Source organism: Ictalurus furcatus, chromosome 2 (genome assembly GCF_023375685.1).
Source record: "Ictalurus furcatus strain D&B chromosome 2, Billie_1.0, whole genome shotgun sequence".
Lineage (NCBI taxonomy): Eukaryota > Metazoa > Chordata > Actinopteri > Siluriformes > Ictaluridae > Ictalurus > Ictalurus furcatus.
In genome coordinates this window covers 33,064,156-33,084,742 of record NC_071256.1, presented here as the reverse complement: position 1 = coordinate 33,084,742, position 20,587 = coordinate 33,064,156, and the positions used below count along the sequence as shown (strand labels likewise).

The following is a 20,587-nucleotide window of genomic DNA, read 5'->3' as shown; positions in this document are numbered from 1 at the left end:
TGATTAAAAAAAACTAATAGGATGTACCAAAGTAACATGTTTAGCCTTGTACTTGATACGCCTGGCATTTTAATACGACACAACACATTTACAGCAAAGTTATAACAATAGGAAACGTTTTAATAACCGAAAATGGTAACTTATAAAAAGGTTTATTTTTATTATAAACAGAATTACAGTACAAAGAAATGCACCGAAATTTAACCAAAGCCATGAACTTCCCCGATTTTTTTTACTCTTTTTTTTTTTTTTTTTTACACTTTATCATTACACAGGATGTGTAGAAAAAACAAAACAAAACAAAAAAAAAACCAGCCTGATATGAACACTGCATTACACCAAGTCTGATTCAAGTATGTAACCAATATATGGAGAGAGAACAAAAAAAACACAAAAAAATAAAAAACAATAAGAGTGAAGAACCACCCACTTAGAATTTCAACATCACTGCGCAAAACTCCTCAGAACAAAATTTGCCAGGTAACGTCGTAAGCTTAATTCTTTAATGCAAAGAGTAACGTTGCTGAGATCATGCAACATCGGGAACAGTCACAGACAGGTACGTAAGGTGTGTATTAATCTGTTATAACCAACCATTCAACAAAACACTTTCATGAAAGTACTCCAGGTTACAGACACAGTGTCCAGAAAAGTCTACACTCGCATCGGGAAAAGCTTTTTTGTGAACGTTTTCCCCTCATATTGAAATGATGCGTAAAACATAAAGATGAGCTTAGAAATGAAAATTCAGATATCTGGCACAGATACTATGTAAAAGATTTTTTTTAAAAAAATCAGCTCACGGTATTACAATGGAGATTTGCATGACATCATGATCTCTCAAAAGCACTGAAGAAATATTGTCGTGATAAATATGGCTTATACTTGCAAACGACCAGAAGTGCAAACCCAGGACGCGCCGATCTGATGCTGAGCATTAATATATTAGTATCTGATAAACTGACATTTTAGGTCGTGATGTTGCACATATACACCGAGCACAAACTGTTGTAACGCATGCTGCTATCACGCCTGTGATTTATTTATTTATTTATTTTCTCGAGTTAGCTCAATTACATCAGAACGGCGGAGAAGATTAGCCGAGACTCAGAGCTCTGATATTACAAATGAAATCGATGCACACCTGTAGTACACAACCGGTAGCCATGATCATACAGTCCAGAGAAGAACTACACTAGTTCGATGACATGGGCAAGGAGCCCTAAGTGAGGTTTCCACATGGATTCACTGGAGGAATTGCACATATGGAAATGCAAAGAAAGAAAGAAAGAAAAAAAAAAACCCTGATTTGATAAGAATCCAAAACGTGAAGACAATGAATACATACTAGAACACATCACTGAGATTGAGAACCGGCCTCGACTCCTACAGGAGCAGTACGTGTTGTTAATCACACCAGTTTACACAACCACATATGCAACCAGAGACTCCAGGGTCCAGTGGAGCATTTTCGGCTCGGTGTACACTAAATATGGCGAGAATGAGCAGTCAGTGTAACCATCTACTGAGCGCACTCTGGATCCGTAGCATCTACGCAGATTAAGACGGCATGTTTCTAATCGTTTAGAGAGGAAAACTGTTGTGACTGTTACACAAGCCAAAAGAAAGCTTAATCAGTAGGCAGTAAACGTACACTATGTAAGGAATAAAACAGTTCTGGACATGCTGTTGAAGAAAAATAATCAATAACGATGGGGTGGTGTGATGTGATGTGGGCCAGAGTGACACGGAATTACTGTGACCACTCGAAGCGTTGATTATTTTCCAATAACCATGCATCGCAAAGTGTTTTATTCCTCAGGAATTTTCTATTCATTACGGAACATGTACTTTAAAAAAAAAATTTTTTTAATCCATTTGTAGTTGTGTGTAATATTGTGGAACGTCCAAGAAACAAGTTAGTTCTAGAATAGCAGCTGTCTTTTTTCCCCCCTCTCTTGAAGTTGATAAGATCCCCCAAAAAATGTCAAAATAAAGTGCACCTTGTCATGTTATACAGAAACCGGAAAGCGCAGAGTCGTCCGTCCTGAACTCTCGCACGTCTCAAAACATAGAAGTTACAGCTTTACCTCTGGCTGACACTGGTGACTCCTTCCAAATATGCTAAATAAACATCTCCTCACACCACTGTCAGAGCTGCTGATGTAGAAAATTCAAATACCTTCTGACCAATCAGAATTGAGCATTCAACAGCACTGGGATATAAAATGTTATGATGGAGTATTGGATATGAATGTTCTCTTAACAGTATGTGTGTGCATATATATATTATATACATATATATATATACACACACCAAATAGAAAGAATAATAATGTCCAAAACACTTACTCCGCTGCTGAATTAACGCTAAACCAAACCCATTTGACCCTCCTTGCTTTCTCTAATGCCCAGTGAACTCTCGCCGCTTCACACAAACACACAGACAACTCAGATTGTTCCATCTTGTATGTCTTTACATGAGTGGGAGTTTTTCGGTGATGTCTGCCGTACACGTCGTGTCCCTTTAAACCCCGCCCCCCCGGGTCACTTTTCGATGAGGCCGCTCTCTTTCAGTTTGAAGTAGAAGAACTTCTCGAGCGTGTTGGCGCACTTGCAGTACTCGCTGTCAGGTGGGTTGTACTCCCTGCAGTTGGTGATCACTCGCTGCAGGTCGGCGATGAACAACTTCTTGGTCACGTAGTAGCGGTTCTTCAGACGCTCCGTCATGGTCTTCAGGTCTAACGGACAGATCGGACACCTGGTTGTTAGGGTTGCGCAAAGTCTGCCAAGTTTTCCTGTGTGGAAAATATTCTAAATATCTTTCTAATCTTTACTTAAACAGGGTAACAACTTGTTAATGTTGCATTATTTCTAAAGCCCAGGGGTTCTCACACCTTTTCCAGCCAAGGACCTCTTTTTAAAGTTGTTACAAATTTCACAGACCCCCTACAAACAACTATTCAAATATTATTTAATTATTTAAATATGCACAATAATAATCTTGGCTTTGTATTGGAGTCGGACAGCTGAATACCTGATTAAAGTCGCAACCCATCGCAGGGCACAATCACACACACGTTCACTACAGACGATGTGGATATGGCAATCGGTCTTTGGACTGGGGAGGAAACCAGAGTACCCGAAAGAAACCCCCTGAAGCACGGTGAGAACATGCAAGTGCCTCTGGCAGGATTCAAACCCCCAACCCCAGAGGTGCGAGGAGGCTAACCTATTTCACTTTAAAAAATTGCTCCAGAAGATCTAAACGGCTTATTTGATGAGAATATTGGAGCATGCAAATACGTATAATCAGAGCCACTGCATGTGTCCATTAACCTAAAAAGCACAGTTAGCTAAACTTAAGTGAAGAGTTATGTTCAGTAACGTAAGCGGTCAAATAAAATTATACGTATTTTTTTTATATTTTTTTTTTAACAAAAAACAAAATACAAAACAAGTAAGACAAGAAATAGAAAATAGTACCTTCAAATTTGTTTTAAACTCAGTGCGATGAATGTCAGAGGGTGACAATATACTTCTGGTAACGTTTCATCTTTTATTTGACATTTTTACAGCTGTGTGCATAATTTAATACTTGATTATATTGTGCATTGAGATACGGTATTTATGAACAATGTGAACATACGTGGTCTTAATCCCGATCAAAGTCAAAACTGGGATGCGTTATATACATTAGCATGGACAAGAGGACAAACTGACCAATAGGGAATCTGATGATTTCGTAATAGTCTGGAGCTTCAGACTTCTTCACCGGTTCCATGAAAGGCCAAGCGTCTGGGTGTGTCTGTACCCCACACACACACACACACACACACACACACACACACACACACACACACAGAGTACAGAACGTGTTTACATGTACATGCTTCACTTATGAGGTCATATTTTGAGACATTTTAAACATTTTTCTAAATGCTGAGGAAGAGAATCTGTCTGAAGTGCTGCTTCTTATTCTAACCAGCGATCTAGTTCAATCACAACGGCTGATGATTAAGTGATTTCAGTCCTTGTTCTTTCCCCAAAATTGTTTTTAAGCCGGTGAACATATTACACATTTTCGCGATAAGCCTATACAAATCTTAACACATCAAACATACACGTACGTAAGCTTTCTCACAGACAGGAAGAATCTCAGCCCTGTACGTCACTTTAATCCAGGCCGAGAAGCAGTGAGCAAATTTGTCATGTAAACGTAAGCCAGGAGAAAAGGCGCTGTCCGGCAGAGCTTTAAGGAACATGGGATAGTGTGGGATAGTTCTTACTTTAATCTGGGCCAGAAGGTTTTTCAGTATGTTGTACAGAAGGTCAGGATCCTTCAGTTCTTTACTGTGGATTAAAAAGGCAAAAGATTATAATAAATGGGACGATAGGCAACACAGCTCAATGATTACGATGTCACTTACTTTTTCTCTTTGGTGCTGGGTTTCCATCCTGTTTCTCCTGAATAATGAGAAACACAGGGAAAAGGCTTAAACCAGAATCATGATATGAACTGGGTGATATTAACATTCAGTGGACTTGTATTAAATGTTATGCAATTGTGTACACATATGATGCTATTTCAAGCGATACCTCAAGACACTAGGGGGCGCTCGTCACTCATCACAGGAAGTGATTTGTTTTTCTCTTTTGGATGACTGTGGCATCGATATATACATATTTGGATAATGGCCCCAATGTTGCCTACTGGAGGATTCAGAAGTTTTGAAATACGTCTGTATCCGATTCCATCAATATGTTTTACGACAATAAGGTTGTGAAGGTCTTGGGAGAATCTTTGCTTTTACCCATCATGAGATGTTTCTTGTGTGACACCTTGGTAACGAAAAGCCTTTTTATAGACCATCAATTTCCTAACCCAGCTGATATTAATTTACACAGGTAGGGGGTGTAATTACTGACGGATTTCAGCTGGTTCCTTGCCTTAGAGAACTGCTTTTTCTTAGCGTGTTCAATACTTTTTTCCACTTTATTACACATAAAATTATTTATGGACTTTAATGTTGTAAATTCTTTATATTTCCGGATTCCTTGAGTTAATACTGATGTCTGGTGAAAATTTCATGTGAATAACCTCATTGGAAATGTATTTGCTGAAAAAAATGTTGACACGTTCAATATTATTTCCCTAACTGTATACACACACACACACACACACACACACACACACACACACACACACACAGGAACACTCACTAATGCCTGGAATGCTCTCCACAGGTATCTGTCGGACTCCCTCTTTGAAGCAGGTGAGGCCGGGGTACACCTTCCGGATTTGGCTCTGCTTCCTCTCAATCAGCTTCTTGATGATCTGTAACACACGCGCACACACGGTGCTCAGGCACTGCATCCATGTGGTTCAATATGCGGTCAAAAAAAAAAAGCTTTGGATTTCGGATGGACAGACAGTTCAACAGATTACAGATGCAAGTCTAGAAGTCTAGACCTCTGTTCGTTTTTCTTTTGTTGTGCTGAACATCACCAAAAAACCCAAAACAAAAAAATAATAAAACTGAGCAGCCAACTGTGAAATTCTTTTTGATCCAATGAAATGGAGGCATGCCAGGTGAGCCATCTCAGATGCCACAGGAGCACGTCTCTTGTCTCTCACACGTACGCTGGCTGATCTGTGTGACTCACCTCTTTCTGCCTTTTGATGATGTGTGACAGCTCCGTGTAGGGGATTCTGGGATTGAGCTCACATTCCATCAGGGTGGCCCCTTCGTAGTCTTTGATGTAGCCGAGGTAGCGACTCTTTGGCACTTTGATGTCTTTGGAGAAGCCCTATGGTTTACATGTTAGATGGAGAAACTCAAATGGTATTACATTAACAAACAGGGGCATGAGAATAGGTTTATGAGAGCGGGTTTACTAGTTCATGCAAATCTGTTTGAGAGAAGTACCTGTTTTTTGAAGTAACCGATGGCGTACTCGTCGGCGTAGGTCAGGAAGTAAAGAATGCCATGCTTGATGTGATACTCCTTCAGGTGATTCATCAGGTGAGTGCCATAACCCTGAAACACACACACACACACACACATTATTAGGTGTCTACATCACTCCAGCGTGTTCAGAATTGCTGGGTGCACATTTCCATACCTTCACTTGCTCGTTTGAAGTAACAGCACAGAAAACGATTTCTGTGAATCCCTGAGTGGGAAACATCCGGAAGCAAATCCCACCGATCACACGGCCATCTTTAATCAGAGCCAGAGTCTTGTGTTTCCTGCCATCGAATACAAACAAAGATGTCAAAGGTGTTAGTTAGGGATGAAAACTGGCTTTTGTTTGGAAACAATCACGTTGTTTACGTCGGCCGTCAATATTAAGAACACAGCATAAATAAAGCTCGTGTGTGCTTCTGTTACGGCTGTTTGCTACACAATATAACGGATGAAATGGCAAAAAAGCCATGAGACGTGACAAAAACTAACTCTACGTGATGAAAATATGCATCTCTGTGCAAATGATTGCAGTAGCTGGTGTAAAATGCTACGACCGTTTATATTAATATTTAAGGATACCGATTGGCTACTAAGCGACTGTAGAGGTAGATCTATTAACGGCCGACTCGTGTAGTCTTGGCGCCTGTTCGCACGTATAGGGATATTTCCCTATAAAAATGTCGTTTTTATGCCTCAAATGGTGGTTTTAAAAATATCTCCATCCATGAAAACACAATCTATCTGAATGTGACTTCTTTTGCATTTTTACGTGTAGTCTTTAGGAAAGACATGCCAGTGAGAATTTCATTGCACTTTGGTGATCACGGTTTTAATAACTTGTTAACGAATGTCAAGTATGACTCTAGAATAATGTTAAGAACATCATACTGAATGGGAGAGGGGGGCGGGGGGTCGTACACGGCCAAAAAAAAAAAAAAGGTCCCACACCTAAATTATCGGACTGTGTCATTTCATATACGCTCCGGAAGGCACATAAAATTTTTAATGATCCAGATCACACACTTTATCAATATTTCAACCCCCTTCCTTCTGGCCGTAGGTATAGACTACCCATGTGCAGAAAGGCCAGCTATGGAAGGAGTTTTGTTCCTATGGCTATACGAGCGTTAAACACATAGGTAATCAGCCACTGTGGTGCCATCTCATGTTCGGGCATTTGTTGTATAATCCTGATGTTTTCTTTTTGTTCCCTTCTCTGCTCTATGCCTGTCATTGTTTATGATGGTTAATATGTACAGTGGTGTGTTTATGTTTTTCTACGCAACCACAGTGGAAACAAATTTCCTCTTTGAGGGAGGTTGGGTCGGGTCTGTCTGTCTCCCTGTCTGTCTCCCTGTCTGTCTCCCTGTACATGCTGACCAGAGCAAGGATTGATATGTATGGACGGAGGAGGAGGGAGAACTACTGCTTAAAATGTTACACTTGTGTCTCATCCAAAATCTCCATTTGCAGTACATTTACTGCCAGAGTGATGGATTGAGGAGCGTATCATAATTCTGATCCGCACGTGAGGGTGTGATGATAAATTGAAATTACAAACATGTTAAATCACATAAGAAAAAAGGATGGAGGTCGGTTTGATTTCAGTAACAAAAAAAAAAAAGGTAATTTTTCACGAGGATGGATTTTCATGTGGACGAGACAAAGTGAAGTGTTCGTCAGGTCGTAGGTCACGGTAAAACAAATCATCCATGTTGAAGTTGAAGACAAAGATGAACTAAAAAGACTCACGGGTCGAAGACGAGGCGTGTTATGTACTCTTTGGGCATGCGGGGCAGTTGATGGGAGAAGACGTTCTGCAGGCCCACCAGCCACATGAGGATTTTCTTGTTGGACTTCTGAGAGAGCGAGTTACCGATCACATGGAACTCTATAATGCCTCTCCTCTCCTCCAGACGCGCCGTCTCATCACGCGCTGCATTCGCCGACAGGAGACTTGTCTGTGGAACAGAAAAAGAAAAAAAAAAAAAACCTCATCAACCCTCTTATAATCCATCCTTTTATAATTGGTGTGGTAGTGGTAGAGCAGATGTGGACCGACGTGCTCTACGCAGCTAACGACGTGAAGCGATGGCGTTCGATCCGTTCTCTGATTCACATACGTTCCAAAACCTGTTGCAAATCAATAGAAGACGCCTTAGAGAATTCGCAATACGTCTCTGCTGTAACGGACAGAGCTCAGAGTTGTGTGTGTGTGTGTGTGTGTGTGTGGTCAGTATTGTGCGATTACCAGACAGAGGAGCTACTGACCTCTGGACCCAGCATGGCAGCAGGGTCAGTGATGGTCATCATGACCTCGTTGACTAGTTCCATAGGGATATCGCCCATCACCCTGATCCGCTTAGCATCCTCCAGTGTCAGGGCTTCTGGTAACTTCCTCTTCTCTCCTGCGTCCGTGCGTGTGAGAGAGCGAGAGAGACTTATATTAGTTTGCATCAGGAAATCAGAACAGTAAGTGATGTCATTAATAGAGTAATTGGGAAAGATAATACTGTGCGCTGGAGATTATTAGATTATTTATTGATGTTCTCTGTACCTGTGACGGGTTCGGAGGACGCCGTGTCCAGAGCAGGGCCACCGGCGCCTTTACGCAGAGGAGAACCAGAAACCGCCACCGGACTCAACACTGAAGAGAACCATACAAACAAACTCACACTACAAATCTGTAATTAATCATTTCTACAAGATCATTATTAACGTCTCTTTTTTCTTTTCTTCCTATGGCTGAATCTTTAATGACTTTTTAATATTTAATGCACTACAAACACCCATATATGTCATACCCTAACTGTCACAAACATTTATTTCATTATTGATTGCTCTTTTAATGTCATGCAGGCATCAGTGGCTATTTTCATGGCAAAATCAAGGTAAGTAAAGCAGGGCATTCCAGTAATTCTTTCAGCACTACAACAATAAAATCTTACAACATTACAGCAGTATCAACAACAGCATCTACACGAGGTCCTTCACGTTAAAGTGCGCCTATTATGGTTTTCCAAATATTACCTCTCATGTAGTGTTATATACGTAGCTGTTTGTGAATGTAAAAACATCTGCAAAATAAAAAAAATCAAAGACTCCCAAAAGAAGGAATCGATTCTGAACAGCTGAATCAAGTCGTCAGTGATGCCAGACTTTACTTCCTGTACTAATCTATGTAATTTGGTAACAAAAAGCCCCGCCTCTTGTCTGCATCAGCTGCTCGCTGACAGACGGACCTGAAACTCGTTATAGTAGTGGGTGTTTCCTTTTTGAAACACGCTGACAGCAGTAGACCAATCACAACAGACTGGGATATCTGACCAATCAGAGCAGAGTATGCTCTCTGAAAGGAGGAGTTTAGAATGAATCCTTTAGAACGGATCATTGAACGAGTCGTTTGTGACACTGGGAGGAAAAAAGGTAATGCTGCAATTTATATTATGAGCACGTTAAAGTGTTTTTGGACCTTGGATGAATGTAAATCTATTGTATGAGACCTTTAACACAAAATGAGGCACGTTTCAAAAGCATAATAGGTGCACTTTAATGTTCAGTAAGAACTCCTGGTGAGACATTTTGGAAGACTACTAAATACGTATTTTCTGAGTAAAAGCGTAGTCTGGTATTGTTAAGAGAAGGACAGTCCATTAGTATATGTTTAACAGTCATTCTTGTTTTACAGGTAATCACATGTCGGAGGTTCTTCACCGCTCAGTAGGAAAGCACGTCTAAGTCTTGAGTGTCCGATACGGCATCTTGTGTACATGATCTGATCGTGTCTGGATTCCAAGGGGAAATTAAGGAATTGTCTTTTCGTTTATAACAGGGTTGTGTTCGTGTAGTTTGTTATGAACTTATGCGCTGGTCCTGTTCCAGTTTATTATCGCTTTAAGATCTGATTTGACAATCTGTAATTCTCAACGTGAGGGCTTCCTGAAGGCTAGTTCACACTACACGACATGCTGTCTTGTACACGGGAGTCTTGAAGTCGAGATTGCTCTGCGACAGGGGGTCACACACTACACGACCTGACAACGACTCAGTCACCCGACCCCTCTATCTGCTGTCCAAACTACGTTTTGTCACGAAAACACACGCTGATACAGATATATGACGCGAAAACCACGTGCTAAACAGGAGCTGGTTATTTGAAGACGGACATCATACAGGCATTCGTGCTCCTGCCAAAGTTCAATGAAACGTTGCTCCATGGCTTGTGTCTACACTTTTCTCGTTGCCATCTTCTTTCTTGCTGCGTCGTCGTCGTCTTCTTTGAATGTTAAAAAGCTATACAGCTTCTCACGTTTATCTTTCTGCCATAGGTTTCATGGGTTTCCCTTCCTGACGGTGGCCTCACCACATGCCTTGCTCTCTCATTGGCTGTAGCTCATCGCCGCAACACTGCCAGTGATTACACTTTTCACACCACAGGATGTGGAGCTCCAGATATATAGCATGCCATATATCTGTCTGGCGTCGGCGATGCCTCGGAGCCTCTTTGATGCGTCGTTGTGTAGTAGACTCCTGATGTGCCTCAAAGGGTTTTTGTATGCAAACTCGGCAACTTGCAAATCGGACTTGAAATCACGTAGCGTGTACAAGGCTTTAACAGCAATGTCTGCTTGTTCATTGCCAGACAGCCCCAAATTTCCTGGTATCCAGCCAAAAAAAAAAAAAAAAAAAAAAAAAAAAAAAAAAAAAAAAAAAAGGACGTTGAAATTTTGTCTCTTTCAAGAATCCGCTTTAGCTAGGATGCTGACGATTATGGGATGTTTTGGTCTTTAAGGATGAGTGCTCGGAGGGAAGATTTTGCGTAACTGTCGTTTTTTTGTGCGTTCTCTATTGGCTCTTCTCTAGGCTCACGAACGATTAAGAAAAGTTAAGGGGCAGTGCTGGCTTGACAGTTAAGGCTCTGGGTTACTGATCGGAAGGTCGGGAGTTCAAGCCCCAGCACTGCCAGGCTCTGGGTTATTGATCAGTGGCAGCGCTGCCAAGCTGCCACTGTTAGGCCCTTGAGTAAGGCCCTTAACCCTCTCTGCTCATCTCATCAGCAGACCCCAACTTCCTAACATGCTGGGATATGCGAAGAAAAAAGAATCTCTCTGTGCTGTAATGTATATGTCATCAATAAACACTCATGATCATTATAAGTTGAAGGGAAGCAGACACCAGCACTAAATAAATACTGTGGGTAAATAAATTAAAATCGACCTGAAACTATTTTAAATAAAAACACATTTGTCTTCACCTTCAAAAACTTATGACACAAAACGAGCGTTGTAGAGCTACTGCTAATATTTTACTATCTTTGGCAATTTATAAAAATTGACTATTGAAATACTACAGCTTAAAAATTGAGTTTGAAGTTTAATTCTTTAAAAAAAAAAAAAAAGAAGAAATTTGACAGCCCAACTACAAACACACACACAATGTCTACAAATGTATACAAACCAGTCTGAGGCCCCAGTTGCGCTCCCTCATTAGCTGGCATAGTGAATTCAGCATCCCATATAGGAGAGTTCTCACCATAGATCTCTTCTTCCAGCATGGAAAGAAACCTAGCGCGCACACACACACACACACGTATAATACAAGGCATAAATGTCAGAGAACAATGCATTCGACATTCTAGTTTTATTGAAGTGCAGTTTGACAGATCTTTCCGTTGTCTCTGTGTGTGTGCGTGTGTCGTACTTGGGAAAGTGTGTGAGAATAAGCGTGCGTTTCTCCGGGGGCAGTTTGTCTTTCTCTACCCTGAACTTCTCCAGCAGCTGCCTGCGGGTGACCGTGAAGATAGATTTGAGCAGACTGCGGCCGAACACCTGACACGTCTCGTAGCGAGGCAGACTGTCGTTGCTCTGCGGCACGTGACAGTAGCACAGCCACCTGAACCAAAACACAAACACATGAGACATACGCATTAGATCATAAGGGTGCTTAAACTTTTGGCAACCAGGGACCTCTCCCCTCTCCCACAGGATTTCTGCCTCACATGAAAGTTGCTCTGGATAAAAAGCCTCAACTAAATTGAATAAATGTGCAGTAACTGTACGTGTGTAAAAACCAACAGAAAGCACGTAGAAGAGAGTGTCATATTGGGTAAAAGAGAAATAAGAAGCAGCACACAAACATACACACACACCTGGTGTAGTCGACTTTGTAGGCAGACGCGTCCTCTTTCTGAGCGCGTTGGCGGAACTGAGACGGCGTTTCCAGCTTCCAGTAATTCAGACACAACAGAAACATCTTACTCAGCTCATACATCGTCTGTCTCTCCTTAGGAGCCAAGTGACTGAACTTATACTGCACAAAGTTTAACACCCCCTGGGAGAGAGAGAGAGAGAGATAGAGAGAGAGAGAGAGAGAGAGAGAGAGACAGAGAAACAGACATACAGAGAGAGAGACACAGGCACACAGAGAGAGAGAGAGATAGAGAAACAGGCACACAGAGCGAGAGAGAGAGAGAGAGAGAGAGAGAGAGAGAGAGAGAGAGTGAGATAGAGAAACATGCACACAGAGCGAGAGAGAGAAAGATAGAGAAACAGGCACACAGAGCGAGAGAGAGAGAGAGAGAGAGAGAGAGTGAGATAGAGAAACAAGCACACAGAGCGAGAGAGAGAGAGAGAGAGTGTGAGAGAGATAGAGAAACAGGCACACAGAGCGAGAGAGAGTGAGAGAGAGAGAGAGATAGAGAAACAGGCACACAGAGAGAGAGAGAGAGAGAGTGAGATAGAGAAACATGCACACAGAGCGAGAGAGAGAGAGAGAGAGATAGAGAAACAGGCACACAGAGCGAGAGAGAGAGAGAGAGAGAGTGAGATAGAGAAACAAGCACACAGAGTGAGAGAGAGAGAGAGAGAGAGAGAGAGAGAGAGTGAGATAGAGAAACAAGCACACAGAGCGAGAGAGAGAGAGAGAGAGTGTGAGAGAGATAGAGAAACAGGCACACAGAGCGAGAGAGAGTGAGAGAGAGAGAGAGATAGAGAAACAGGCACACAGAGCGAGAGAGAGAGAGAGAGAGAGAGAGAGATAGAGAAACAGGCACACAGAGCGAGAGAGAGAGAGAGTGAGATAGAGAAACATGCACACAGAGCGAGAGAGAGAGAGAGAAAGATAGAGAAACAGGCACACAGAGCGAGAGAGAGAGAGAGAGAGTGAGATAGAGAAACAAGCACACAGAGCGAGAGAGAGAGAGAGAGAGAGTGAGAGAGATAGAGAAACAGGCACACAGAGCGAGAGAGAGAGAGAGAGAGAGAGAGAGAGAGAGTGAGATAGAGAAACAAGCACACAGAGCGAGAGAGAGAGAGAGAGAGAGTGAGAAAGATAGAGAAACAGGCACACAGAGCGAGAGAGAGAGAGAGAGAGAGAGAGAGAGAGAGAGATAGAGAAACAGGCACACAGAGCGAGAGAGAGAGAGACTCGAGTTGCAAATTTCTCAAACAGAATGAATAATGAAGGTAAACACATCTCACACTCGGACTCAGATTCACCTGCTCTATGTTAGGTTTCTCGAACGGTGGACTTCCCAGTGAGCCCTCCACTACCGGCTTGCCCATTTGGAGTATGCACTTCCTCAACAGCTAGGAGACAAAAGAAAACCCCAACACAATTATATCATCACATCACAAAACACAATATCATTTTCATCCATCGTGAAAATCACGCCGCTTAACTCCGTTCCAATAAGCACATCACATGCATATTTCTGCAGAAGCCAATCAGAAGCCAGTCCCTCCAGGATCAGTTTAAAACGCATCTAAAGTTGGATCTTATGCCAGAGCAAACAGCTGCTGTGGGCTGGAAGGCTTTAACCCTTTTATCATGTTTTAGTAGTAATTCTGAAAAGCCTGAAGATTAAGGGGTGAGAACTAAGAAAACAATGAGCCCTTTTCAGGCCATTCCCTGATTACAACCACACCCTGGGGATCGGACGGTGACCGTTTTTCAGCCTGGCTGAAAGCAAGTGTCGAAAACACACTGATGAAAATTAAATGCAATGTAAAAGATCAAAAGAAAAAAAAAAAAAGAAAAAGAAAGCAACAATACCCTGCTGATCAAGTCACACAGTAATGTAAGTAAAACATAACATCTCAGGGCACGTTTACACGACAATGACGTACTAAAAACGGAAAAGCTCTTCCTTCGCGTTTTTGAAAAGTTTCACGTACACAAGACGACGTTGTCAAAACGATCCCCGTTCACACGGATCCGCGAAAACGACTAAAAACGCTGTATTACGCATGCCAGGCCAGCAGATGGCGATGTCACTTTGAAAGGAAAAAACTACGAGCCGGCGCACATAAGCATTCACGTCAAGGTGTCCGCCATATTGATCCGGGAGAGACTGCACCATAAACAAATACGAGTAAATGTGGGAGTTTTTCTGGATAAAAAGCACAATAACGTTTACATTTCTCAAACGATTTCAATTGTTTATGATCTACATGGTGTACAAACAAACAAATAAATAAATAAACCAGTTCTGTCTCCAGTTACTTAGAATCTCCATAGTTAGACTTGGAAAATTATTCATTGCCATAAGGAATTGTGAAAACTCACGCTTGTCAAGCATAGATTCAGCTTATTTTTCTTAGTATATAAATGCTAAAAGTCCCTAATGTAATATAATGTACACGAAATGTGCATAAAGGATTTCTCTGTCTTCAACCCCATCTTTTAGCTTTTCTTCTGCTCCAGGTCAGAGATCTGTTAACAAAGCTCATTCATTTTTAAATACTGAAAAAAAAAACAATAGTGCATCTTTAAGCACTAATAATTGACCATCAGTCAGTACGTTTCCATAGATAACAATAATCCGATATTAACCCGATTAAGACACTAGCATGTAAACAGCAATTTTTAATGACCTTAATCCGATTAAAGTCATACTCGAAGTAAACACAAATGGAATTAAGACGTGTGGAGTATTCCTGTTTTAGTCGCATTATCGTCGTGTATTACAGACATGTACACACCTTAATCACACTATTAACGTCGTGTGAGAGTTTTCACCGCATTTTGCGACAGGACACGATCACACACGGCAGTGCTCAACCGTTTTACAGCAAACGAGAGCACGGCTGCGTCCCAAACCGCGTACTTACCTGCTATATAGGAGGCGAGATACATGTATTTCAGCTACTATATAGACGGTAAGTATGCGGTTTGGGACGCAGCCCACGGCTTCAAGCAGTCGTCTATTTGTACGTATAGCATGAGAAATAATTAACTGCACTTGAAGCTTTCATAAATATTTTTAATAAAAACACCCAAAACTGTATACGGTTCCATAACGAAGACCAACTGTATGTCGATACGTGAAATTCTGGAGGGACGTCGGACGGCGTGGCGCGGTGACGTAATGACGTGTGCTGTTAATCGATCTATGTTCTATAACATGTAACACGAAAACATGAAAGGAATATTCTAAAAGCGACCCATGTAAACACCTTAATCACAATACTGTCTTATTCAGAATAAGGTCAATAATTAGATTACTGCTGTCCATGTAAACGTAGTCAGTTAGAAAATGGAACAAAATCAGCAAATACAAATCAAACAGTGAGACGCTGGCTGTCAGTCTGCTTTCTATATTTTATTAGCAATAAAAGGATACAGATATCGTTACAAAGACGCATCCAAACCCTAATCTCCCACTTTTCTACACACGTTAAAAATCAGATTCTGCAACGTCGCGAGTGTTCATGACCGCGATAAACAGAAAAAAGATACATGTTTGTTTACTGTCCCGCTTTCTCGTGCGACATTTTTATCAAGCTGTGTTGTAATGGCATCTGGTTCGACTCGACCTGTTCCCGTTTTCCACGGTTCGGTGACATTTAGTGGTGCATTTGGCAGATTAGATTTCTATTTCTAGCGTGTGAGTGCGTGTTCCGTTTAGCGAGTGTGAAACGTGATCTGTGTGCGGTCACCTTAAACAGATAGAAGTAGACCTGCTTGGTGTCGGTGTCTTCTTCCTTGTGCACAGACATGAAGAGGTTTTCTACATCCACCACCATCCCGAGCAGCCTGTTGATCTCGTCCTCGGAGACGTTCTCCAGGTGAGACACGTGCTCCGCTAAACACGCAAACGTACAGATATGCAAATGACTTCAAAGTATTAAAAGGCTATGTCGCCTCGTGACACGAGACAGGGTGAAAAACATGTGAGGAAAGCGTACCGAGGGCGTGACCACAGCTGCGGCAGGCCTCGCTCAGATCAGCCGCCTGCTGCTGGAGCTCCATCCGGGTGGCCGTCGGAGGATGAGGGTTCTTCCATCCATTACACTTACAGGAATCGTTGGCCTGGAGGAGAACAGTACAGTTCAGAGACAGAATAAAGCACCCAGTTATACACAGTGGCAAACACGTGCAGGGGTGCCGTTTGAGGGGAGCAGAGGTGCCGTTTTAGGGGAGCAGGGGTGCCGTTTTAGGGGAGCAGGGGTGCCGTTTGAGGGGAGCAGGGGTGCCGTGTAAAAATCCTTCAAACATTACTAAAATGCTAAAATATGTAGGAAACATTTTATATATATGATAAATATCTGATGTCTGAAATAATAACACAGACATAGACATAATAAGACAGAGACACACACATAATAATAATAATAAATTATAATATATATATTTTATAATTCCCTCCCCGCCGGAGCCCCCTCGCTGACCTGTCAGCAGCATGTCAACTTCAGTATGTGTGTTTTATCCTAATAATTAGCGTGTGACGATGCGTGTGTAGTGCAAAAGAATATGGATAGATTTCTTAAAAGAAAAGCTCCAGATGCTTCTGGACCATCAACTTCTTCCTCATGTAGCTAACCCGGTCTCGCGTTAGTGTTTGTGTAGGGTGCCAGAAATGTTCTGGGTTTTTTTTTTTTTTACAATTCTCAAAGGGTGCCATGACTGAAAAAAGGTTGGGAAACGCTGCGCTAGACACCGAGACGCCCCATGTTTCCACACTTATGTCATATGTTTGAGACAAGAGCTCTGGAAAGGGGCGGGGCATATCTGCTCTACAGAGCATTTCATTGGATGGAGACAAGACTAGTACAGTAACGTGTCATCAAAAAAAAAGTAGTAAGTAATGAGCTACAAAATTAAAAAGACACTAGCTCCAAAAATTTGTTTTTTTCCCTAGATATACCATCTACAGGTAAAACAACAACGCTCTGAAACACCAGTCTTGATTTCAGGAGCACTAAGCGTGAAACAGTTTCATACAGAACTTTAAATGGTTTATTACACAGCTTTTTGGGTTTATGCATTTAATAACTTAACAAGCTTGAGTTATAACAGTGTTATTATTGGGATGTTGGTTATATGGAGGTCTACAGAAGGAGAATATAATCCCTGACTAACCCAAAGTGTTGATGAGGTTTAGACTTTTAGAGATTTAGATATGAACACACCTGAGTGAGAGGTTTATGTTTATGAACCTGCCATTCAACCCATTGTCTACATAAAGCGAGCTAAACAGCTAGCTAAGTCAGCTAGCAAGCAGTGGTTATCATAGCAACGGAAAAGGAGCTATAGCTAGCCCCGGCTACCTTGCAAGCCGAAAACACCCCGAGCTTCTCTAGCTTCTTAGCCCGAGGGAAAGCACGGACTTGCGCTTTTTTCTGACTCGCCCACTGCTGCTGGCTCAGACCGGGCCGGGCCGGGTCGCTGCTGCTGCTTCCTGAGCCCGAGCCTGAGCCCGCCGACCCCCCGCTCTGGCCTTGCTGCAGTCGGGCTTGTGTGGACGTCTGCGACGCTGCTGCTTCCGCCATCTCAGCGCCGTGGTGTTTCTCCTCTCCTCTCCACCGAGCCCGCGCGCCGAGTCCCGCTCGCCTCCCGCGTGCGTTAATTCACTTCCTTTGATGTTTATTTCAGGCCTTGCTCGCGCCCCTCTCGACACGAGAGACAACAGTCACTCTGCGCATGCGCAGCACCCGTCGCCTCCACACGAGCGACAACAGTCACTCTGCGCATGCGCAGCACCTGTCACGCCTATGGGTAATGTGGTCCAGTGGATCTCAACCGGAAGTCGGTCAATTTATAATTTACTTTTGTGTAAAACACCAAAAGAACGCTCTGATGGTGAGTGTTGATCCGAGTTTAACAGTTATTTATTATACTTTATTATGTTTATTTTATCACCTGAATGAAATAAATTACAAAAAAATGCAAAAAGTAAATCTCAACAAAATGAATATCATTTTGCTTCAGAAACATACCCCCAGTGTTGAAGACTGGCTTGCAATTATTTCAGAGATTTACGGAATATAAAATAAGGTGTATGTGAATATTTAACTGGGATTCTTTTGAAAGAAATTTAAATAAAATCGCTCTTGTTTACTGGTCAAGTAAACAAGTTAACTTTCCCTGTAACCCGAGTAGAAGAAATACATTATACTCAGAATTAACAAATAAAATGTTCTAATTAGGCGGCACAGGGGGTTTAGTGTTTAGGACCCTTGCCTCACACTATAGAATATATTAGAATATATAGAATACATGTTAATAAAGTACAATCAATATGTATAACCAACATTTAGAATTATTACGTAGAAGCATAATCTAATAATCGATATTACTTAACAAACATAATCTATATGTATAATTGATACTTAAAAGCGTAATCTAATAGTCAATATTACTTAACAAACATAATCTATATGTATAATCGATATTTAGAAGCGTAATCTAATAATCAGTATTACTTAAACATAATCTATATGTATAATCGATATTTAGAAGCGTAATCTAATAATCAGTATTACTTAACAAACATAATCTATATGTATAATCGATATTTAGAAGCGTAATCTAATAATCAGTATTACTTAAACATAATCTATATGTATAATCCATATTTAGAAGCGTAATCTAAAACCATAGAACACTTTTTAATCAAGTTATATTCTGTGTGTACTGAGCTAGAAGACGTCTATGTTTTACTGCACAGCAGGTATTTTTCTGTATCTGTATTTCCTGTGTAAATTGAGTTAGAAGAACCGTGTGTTTTGTCTAAAGCAGCTTTACTCTAGGGCAATAAATTAGCACTTAGACATTCACCAGAACTGTTTCCAGTCAAAGCCTTTTAAGCTTGCAAACCAGTGTCAAAATAACAGGTAAGACTTCCAGGAAGACGTGTACCAGGCTGGGACTAAAGCCAGGAAATCATTAAGGTATAAGGGTGAATTTTGGGACAAAATAAAAACCCTGTCCTTTCAGAAAATTCAATGCAAGGCTACATGTGCTGCAAAAAATGACCATGTCCCATGAAAACATTTAAGAAAATCCAACTGACAACACATGCGCCACAAATGTAAGGTACTATATAGATATGAATAATTAATTAAGGCAATGGAGATTGGTTTATTTCTAGAAAGAAAAGGTGACTGCAGCACCTAGGGATAATTTGACTGCTTCAGAAAAGTATATAAAGACATGTTTGTGTTTGTATAATTCAGACTTTCTGTCTCACTTTATTGTTTCAATAAAGTTTGATTATTTTTGACATCTACAAACCCTTTGTCTCTGAAGAGTTTTGTTAGGCTGGAAAGATTTATTTCCACGACAGCACCTCCAGGGTTGGGGCTTCGAATCCCACCTCCGCCCTCCCTGTGTGCGTGGAGTTCGCATGTTCTCCCCGTGCTTCGGGAGTTTCCTCCGAGTACTCCAGTTTCCAACCCCAAGTGAGATTTAAAAAAAAAAAAAAAAAAGTCATGCACATCTCTAGTTTAAAGCAGTTTTGAACTGGAGTGATGTAGTGGAGGTTGAGGAATTGTAAGCGTCATGCTGATATTGCCGACGTTTTTAACTCTGGGTTTGTTTTTCCAAGTGTTTTGGGTGGGGATAGTGATAGGGATTAATTTAATACATTTTTAAGGCGTTTGGGTTTAAACCCAAATATACAGATGCAGATTGTGTCACCTCTAATGTAGGCATTTCAATCATACATTGGCTGAGCTCACTAATGCTCTTGTAGCTGAATGAACACAAATCCCTCCAGAATCCAGTGGAACGCCTTCCCAAAAGAGTGGAGGTTATTATAACAGCAAATCAGGCACGAGATATTCAACAAGCACATGTGGATGTGATGGTCAGGTGTTGAGACAATACACAAATGTATTGGGAAATATTTGGTGGCTCAGTGGTTAAAGGCTCTGGGTTACTAATCAGAAGGTCAGGAATTCAAGCCCCAGCACTGCCAAGCTACCACTGTTGGGCCCTTGGGTAAGACCCTTAACCCTCAACTGCTTAGTTGTATAAATGAGATAAATGTAAGTCGATCTGGATAAGGGTGTCTGCTAAATGCCATTTAAATGTAAATTTGATGATACATGCTTTTTAAATGGCGGTATTCACTTGATTACATTTTCCATTTCGTTTTGTTTGATTGTAGTGCCTCTAAAAAGGATTGGAAACTGTAAAAAAAAAAAAAAAAAAAAAGTATCAAAAAAGTATATAACTGGAATTTTAGCAAAAGTTTGGGGTGTCTGGTTGGGAATAAAAAGTTCTAATAGCACCAATAAATAAACGTGATGGAGCATATTTGCCTAATATCTGAATAGGTGAATCGTGTCTAAAATAAATCTCTGCTGCAGATTGTTTTGTTGTTGTTTTTT

At 41.3% G+C, this 20,587-nt stretch overlaps 1 protein-coding gene across 1 annotated transcript; it reads right to left on the bottom strand.

Moving 5' to 3' along the window:
- Positions 1–133: 133 nt before the first annotated feature.
- Positions 134–17,921, bottom strand: kat2a (K(lysine) acetyltransferase 2A). Its single transcript, XM_053615380.1, has 18 exons — positions 17,522–17,921; positions 16,160–16,283; positions 15,911–16,056; positions 13,469–13,558; positions 12,121–12,302; positions 11,673–11,864; positions 11,430–11,536; positions 8,530–8,619; positions 8,244–8,380; positions 7,725–7,933; positions 6,127–6,253; positions 5,931–6,041; positions 5,668–5,811; positions 5,224–5,338; positions 4,431–4,467; positions 4,290–4,353; positions 3,724–3,808; positions 134–2,741 (listed from the first exon to the last, which is right to left on the bottom strand). Exons 1-18 carry the CDS (start codon positions 17,741–17,743, stop codon positions 2,548–2,550), a joined length of 2,376 nt encoding a protein of 791 aa, XP_053471355.1. The 5' UTR covers positions 17,744–17,921; the 3' UTR covers positions 134–2,547.
- Positions 17,922–20,587: the final 2,666 nt, after the last annotated feature.

Bases quoted from the DNA above. Each gene is read 5' to 3' on its own strand.
- kat2a (XM_053615380.1), bottom strand. From the start codon at position 17,743: ATGGCGGAAGCAGCAGCGTCGCAGACGTCCACACAAGCCCGACTGCAG. The intron at 11,865-12,120 runs GTGTGTGTGTAT...GTTTTGGTTCAG, and splicing joins TACAAAGTCGACTACACCAG to GTGGCTGTGCTACTGTCACG. The intron at 3,809-4,289 runs GTAAGAACTATC...TGTGGGGTACAG, and splicing joins ACCTTCTGGCCCAGATTAAA to ACACACCCAGACGCTTGGCC.